The sequence below is a fragment of the Solanum lycopersicum genome, chromosome 12, assembly GCF_036512215.1.
Source record: "Solanum lycopersicum chromosome 12, SLM_r2.1".
In the NCBI taxonomy this organism is placed as follows: domain Eukaryota; kingdom Viridiplantae; phylum Streptophyta; class Magnoliopsida; order Solanales; family Solanaceae; genus Solanum; species Solanum lycopersicum.
This window is the reverse complement of record NC_090811.1, coordinates 40,660,063-40,667,146: the sequence shown is the minus strand read 5'-3', so window position 1 is coordinate 40,667,146 and position 7,084 is coordinate 40,660,063. Positions and strand designations below refer to the sequence as shown.

The window sequence follows — 7,084 nt, the reverse complement described above, 5'->3', positions numbered from 1 at the left end:
CCTTAAATGAGCGTTGAATGCTTTTCAGAAGATATGAGTGAGGAATACAAAAAACAGTGGGAGAAACAAAAAAATCTTCTTCAGTGATATTAACCAAATAAAAGTGACATTTAGTTTGTGGACACAAATGTCACAGACCTAGAGATTCTGACAAGACTCCGTGCGGCACTTGACGATTTACTCACGATTCTTTCACGATCTCGTAAACTTAAGTAAGCCTTTTACTACTCGGAACGCTAAGAGAATAAGAAGAAATACAAATACAGAACTTTGGAAGAGAGGACTTGTATTTTATTAGTCAATTGATGGATGATTTACAAATACAATGACCCTCCTATTTATACTACTCCTAAGCCTAAGAGTAAATAAATGCTGCTATACAAGTCCCTAAGTACATGCACTCAATACATGTTCTACATTCCTAGAATATGTCTCTAGCTCTTCCAAAAGGCTCCTAGATTTCTCTAGTCTGCCCCAAGATTCTAGAAGGCTTCTAGAGTCTTGCACAAGCCTCTCCAAGGCACAAGGGCCGCCTGTCCCTTCGTATGTTGCACCCTCGGACCGCCTGCCCCTTCGTATGCTGCAACGTGGCTGGAAATATGGCGGGACGTCACAATCTCCCCCACCTAATGATGTGATGACCGCGTCGCATTGCAATTTTATCGGTGTCGAGTTTTGTCGTGCGATCATCAACTCACGTACACGATTAATCCCTTCGAGTAGCCTCCTCAGCGATTGCCCAACCTTTCTCGACCCGATCTTTCGAACTTACTCCTTCATAGGAGGCAAGTGCCTCGGTGGTTTCTTTTTCATCATGGCAATGTTTCTTCTTGGAAACCTCGTGCGCGGTGGCAAGGACTTTTCAGTACCATTGTCTTCTCCCGAACTTGCAATGGTTGTTGCCGATGTTAACCTCTTCCTCATGTCGACCCTCTCGAGCTTCATGGTCGTTAGTCGAACCTGTCCCTCCGTCGCTTGTGCCTTTCTCCATGATCATCAATTGTTGGAGATGAGGATCGATCACTGCATGGCACTGTTGGAAGAACTACTGCCCAAGAATAATATCAAAAAGCAGACTCTATGTTTTCTAAAGAAGTCTCCCTAGTTTAGGTCCCATATGTTAAGACCTCATTTTTGGGAAGCCTTGATGTCAAGTCCATAATCCCAAAGTCTCATGGCGTATGAATGAATGATATGAAAGATGTAATATGCTATACACAATATGTTATATTCTATATGCAATATGTTATGTGCTACTTGTAAGACGTTATGTGTTGTGTGCAATATGCTATGTATGATGATGCATGTTACTCTTATGGTATGACTTTCCTTATCCAAATATAGCAAGTCCACTGACTTTCCTAATCCAAATTTGGCAAGTCTACTGACTTGACTTTCCATAAATCATGTTTTTAGGAAAGAGCTATTCTTACTCATGCTTGTCCTTGGTGTGTGATTGCATTTACCCATACTTAGTAAAAGTGTGTACTAATCTCATACAACTATATATTTTTAGGTGCAGGAACAGGTGGACGCTAGACCTTACAAGTTGACGTTGCAGCTATCCGAACGTGGAGATTTCATTCGGACTTGGTAGGCCCTCATGCATTCGAGGATGTATACCGTTATTATCTGACTTAGATGTAGGCTTTATCTAGTGGATCATGTTCCACCTAGTGTTTCTTTCCACTTTCATTTCAGACTTTGTATTGGTGTTTTTTTAGCAAGAATATGTTTAATGCAATTATGAATTATTTCTTTTATTTGATTATCTCTATATTAGCTAGTTAATTTGTGAGGGTCTATGATGTTAAGTTTAAAATTTTTAGCATGAAATCAGAAAGCAAAAATTTCAAATTTTCTGTGAAAATTAATCTAGATGAAATAAGAATGAAGTATGTAGGATTGTCTGCGACTTCTGAGAGTTCAATGATGCCGGTCTTGTCTGGGGTATAGATTTCAATCGTGACAAAGTTGGTATCAGAGCGCTAGGTTAAATTCTGAGGATAATATGTTCACATCAACCACATTGAGTAGTTTCCAAGTCATGGTAGTGAAGTGCACCACTATCCTGAATTAGAGATTGCATGATGCATAGGAATATTTCCTTTCTTCTAATATTTTCGTGCCTTTCCAAATGTCTGAGTTTCTTGGTGTTATGAGCATGTCTAACATAAATCCTTTTTGTTTTTCCAAAAATTAATACTAGGAGAACAATTGGTCAAAGGAGAGGAGGAGCAGCTACTGGGGCAATCAGGTTCAACCCCAGGCTCCAGTTGAAGGAGTGGCTACGCCGGTATGCTGAGGTGAGGGCATATCTGGATCATATGGAACAGGCCATCAGTAGGCAGGCCCAGGCCATTACTGACCAGGACAACTAGTAGAATGTTCAGAGGGAGAACCCAAAAGTATGCAGTATGGCTGACAAGTTGACAGACTTTACGAGGATGAATCCTCCTATTTTCACAGGGTTTAAGATTTAAAAGGATTCTCAGGTGTTTGTGGATGAGGTGCATAATATATTTGTGGCTATGGGGGCCACATATATTGAGAAATCAGAGTTGACTTCCTATCAACTCAAGGATGTTGCACAGACTTGGTGCAAGATTTGGTAAGGTAGCCAAATTTTGGGCGGAGTTCGGTCACTTGGGAGCTGTTTAAGACAACCTTTCTGGTGAGATTATTATCTAGAGAGATGAGGGGAACAAGGTTAAGGAGTTTATCAACCTTAAGCAAGGATCCATGACAGTCAGGGAGTATTCCCTAATGGTTGTTAAACTGTCCAGGTATGCTACTTCCCTTGTATCTAACAACTGGGATGAGATGAGCAGGTTCGTCACAGGAATCAACGAAGATTTGAAGGAGAAGTACCGGTCTGCGATGCTCTATGATAACATGGACCTCTCCAGGTTGATGGTGCATGTCCAGCAGGTAGAGGATAGCTGGAAGAGGAGAGGTGTTCGTGATGCTAGGAGGCGTAAGCCTCATGATCAGGCAAATCCTAGCAATTGGGGCAACAGGATTAACTTTGGCATCTGTGAGCAGCCCAAATTTAAAAAGAGGCAACAGACTTCAGGGAACTCTAACTTTTGTAGGAGTACAATACCTAGAGGAGGAAAACCCGAGCAAAAGAAGGGCAATGGAGGTAAGATGCAGCGTCCCACAAAGGACTGTGCTAAGTGTGGCCGTACTCATAGTGGAGAGTGCGGACAGGGCACTAATACCTGCCTCGGTTGCGGTAAGAGAGGGCACATGAATAAAGACTGCCCATAGAAAAGAGGCTAGGCTAGAGGTAATGCTTACCCTAGGCCTAATCCACAGGATTCAACAGCAGCCGAGCCTTCTAAGAGGAACAGGTTCTACGCCCTGAAGGGCTGGGAGGAGCAGGAGAAGTCCACTGATGTGGTCACAGGTATGCTGCAAGTATTCTCAACTTCTGTTTATTCTTTACTTGATCCAGGGTCTACTCTTTCCTTTGTAACTACTTTGCTTGCTCTCACTTTTGAGATATTGCCTGAAGTTATGCATGTTCCTATAGTGGTTAGTACACCCTTAGGAGAAAATGTAAGAACTTATAGAGTATACATGGATTGCCTAATAGTTGAATGTGGTAAGACTAGGTGTGTAGACTTGGTTGAGTTACCAATGCATGATTTTGATATTATTCTTAGCATGGACTGACTTCATGATTGTTATGATTGCATGGATTGTCGTTATAGGGTTGTGAGATTTTATTTCCCTAATGAAGAAGAGCTAGTTTTGGAGGGGTACAACTCGAGTCGTCCTAATCCCTTGATTTCAAACCTTAAATCCAATAAAATGATGTCCAAGGGGTTATTGTGTCTTCTTTTGAGTGTTAATGCTTTAGATCATGACATTCCTTCCATAGACTTAGTGCATGTAGTGAATGAGTTCCAAGATGTATTTCCTGATTATTTTACTAGAGTTCCTCCCCCTTGAGAGATTCACTTTGGTATCGACTTAGAACCCGATACTAAACAATTTCAGTTCCTCCTTACAGAATGGCTCCAGTTGAACTCAAAGAGTTGAAGCTGGAGTTAAAAGATCTCACTGATAAGGGTTTCATTCCGCCGAGCATATCCCATTGGGGCGCTCCAGTGTTGTATGTGAAAAAGAAAGAAGGAACCCAAAGAATGTGTATTGATTATCGGTAGCTCAACAAAGTCACTATCAAGAATAAGTATCTACTTCCCAGAATAGATGACTTGTTCGACAAACTCCAAGGGTCTAATTTCTTCTAGAAGATTGATCTTCATTTAGGGTACCATCACCTCAGGGTTAGGGATGGAGATATCCCAAAGACAACCTTTCATACCCGTTATAGTCACTATGAGTTCCTAGTTATGTCATTTGGTCTAACAAATGCACCTGCAGCATTTATGGATCTCATGGACAGGGTCTTCCGTGAAAACCTTGACTCTTTCGTCATAGTATTCATTGATGACGTTCACATCTACTCTAAGACAAAGGAAGAACATGAACATCATTTGAGACTAACCTTGCAGGTACTTAGAAAACAACAGTTGTATGCCAAATTCAGCAAGTGTGAATTTTTGCTTAGATCAGTGACCTTCCTGGGTTATGTTGTGTCTGATAAAGGTGTGGAGGTAAATCCACGGAAGATTGAAGTTGTTAAGAACTGTCCAAAACCTCTTACTCCCATATATATTCATATCTTCTTAGGATTTCCTAGTTATTATCGTAGGTTCATGGAGAGTTTTTCGTCCATTGTTGCCTAACTAACATCTTTGACTAAGAAGAAGGCCATGTTTGAATGGACAGAAGCTTGTGAGAAGAGTTTCAAGGAGCTCAAGGATAGACTCACTTAGCGCCGGTGCTTACTTTGCCTAAGTGTGCGAGAATTACACTCTGTACTATGATGCATCTAGTGTTTGTTTGGGTTCTGTTCTTATGCAGGGTGGTAAGGTGACAGCTTATGTGTCCATACAACGCAAGGTTCATGAAAAGAATTATCCCACTCATGACCTGGAGTTGGTAATTGTGGTGTTTGCAATTAAATTGCGGAGGCACTACTTGTATGGAGTGCATGTGGATATGTTCACAGAACGCAAGATTCTCCAATATGTGTTCACGTAGAGATGCGTTCACATAGAGAGAGTTGAATCTACGTCAGCGGAGATGGTTGGAGCTGTTAAAGGACTATGACATGAACATTCACTACCAACCAGGTAAAGTTAATGTTGTAGCTGATGCTTTGAGTAAGATGAGCATAGGAAGTACAACCCACATTGAGGATGGGAAGAAGGAGTAGGTGAAAGATGTACATAGACTGGCCAGACTGTGTGTGCGGTTAGTTGACTTTACTAGTGGAGGTTTTTCAGTTCAGCCTAGTTCTGAATCATCCTTAGTAGTTGAAGTCAAGGAGGGTCAGCATCTTGATTTTGTGTTGATGGAACTGAAGAACTCAGTGTTGGTTAAGATGAATGAGTCTTTTTCTATGGGAGATGACGACATACTTAGGTAAAAAAATAGACTGTGTGTACAAGATGTGGATGATTTGCGGACAATGATCATTGCAAATACCCATGGTTCAAAATACTCCATACATCAAGGTTCCACCAAGATGTATCATGATCTTAAATAGATCTATTGGTAGGATGGCATGAATAAGCACATTGCAGATTATGTGGCCAAGTGTCCTAATTGTCATCAGGTTAAGGCAGAACATCTTAAGTATGGCGGTCTTACTCAGATTATTGAGGTCCCAACATGAAAATGGAAGTCCATTAATATGGACTTCGTGTTTGGTCTTCCAAATACTAGGAGACATCATGACTCCATGTGGGTTATTCTGGATAGGATGACTAAGTCTGCCCACTTTATCCGTGTGAAATCTACTTACAGAGCCAAATATTATGCCAAACTTTACATTGATGAGATTGTGAGATGGCATGGGATTCCTTTGCCTATCATTTAAGATAGACGGGCTCAGTTCACTTCACAATTCTGGAGATCCTTCTAGAAGAGCTTAGACACGCAGGTGAAGCTTAGTACTGCCTTTCATCGTCAGACTGATGGGCAGGCAGAGTGCACCATTAAGACATTGGAGGACATGCTGAGGGCGTGTGTGATTGACTTCAATGGTAGTTGGGATGACAATCTGCCTTTGATAGAATTCTCGTACAATAATAGCTAGCACTTTAACATTGGGATGACACCGTTTGAGGCACTATATAGTAGGAGGTGTAGGACTCTAGTTGGGTGATTCGAGGTTGGAGAGTTATCCATTTTGGGTCCAGAGATCATTTATAAGGACTTAGAGAAGGTCAATGGTGATTAGGGACCGGTTAGCTACTGCTTACTGTCGGCATAAGTCTTATGCAGACAACAAAAAAATGACCCTTAGAGTTTGATGTTGGTGACCAGGTTTATTTGAAGATAACACCTATGAAAGAGGTGATGAGGTTTGGCAGCAAGGGAAAGTTGTGTCCGAGGTATGTTGGGCCCTATGAGATCCTACAGCGTGTGGGAGAGGTAGCCTATGAGTTGGCATTGCCTGCGGAATTAGCTTCAGCTCATCCAGTCTTTAATTTCTCTATGTTAAAGAAGTGTATAGGTGATCAAACATCGATTCGACCTGTTGAAGGTTTGGGGGTTGATGAAAATTTGTCCTATGAGGAGGTACCTGTTGATATTTTAGACAGACAGGTCAAGCGGGTGAGGAACAAGGAGATTGCCATAGTGACGGTATTGTGGAGGAATCATCTTTTTAAGGATGCTACGTGGGAGGTCAAGGATGATATGAGTTCCCGCTAACCCCATCTTCTCAGCTCTTGATGATAGACTTCCTACTTTTAAGTCTAAGTTTTCTTTTCTCTCCATTCTTTGTTGCTATTTATTGATTGTGTATAGTAACTATGTTATGATCTGACTAGCATTACACAAAATAGTTAGTAGTGTCATTCGGGGATGAATGTTCCTAGGGGGGGGGATAATGTAACAACCCTAAAAATTGATATGCTAAGTAATGCTTAATGTGTCTAGAATGCCTATGGTTATAACCATACCTCTGAACCCTTACGATAGCCAAGCCAACTAATTG

General features: G+C 41.3%; 1 protein-coding gene across 1 annotated transcript; it reads left to right on the top strand.

The window, feature by feature from the left end:
- The first annotated feature begins 6,441 nt into the window (after positions 1-6,441).
- LOC138340364 (uncharacterized) lies at positions 6,442-6,798 on the top strand. Its single transcript, XM_069292078.1, has one exon. The coding sequence runs from the start codon at positions 6,442-6,444 to the stop codon at positions 6,796-6,798; it is 357 nt and encodes a 118-aa protein (XP_069148179.1).
- Positions 6,799-7,084: the final 286 nt, after the last annotated feature.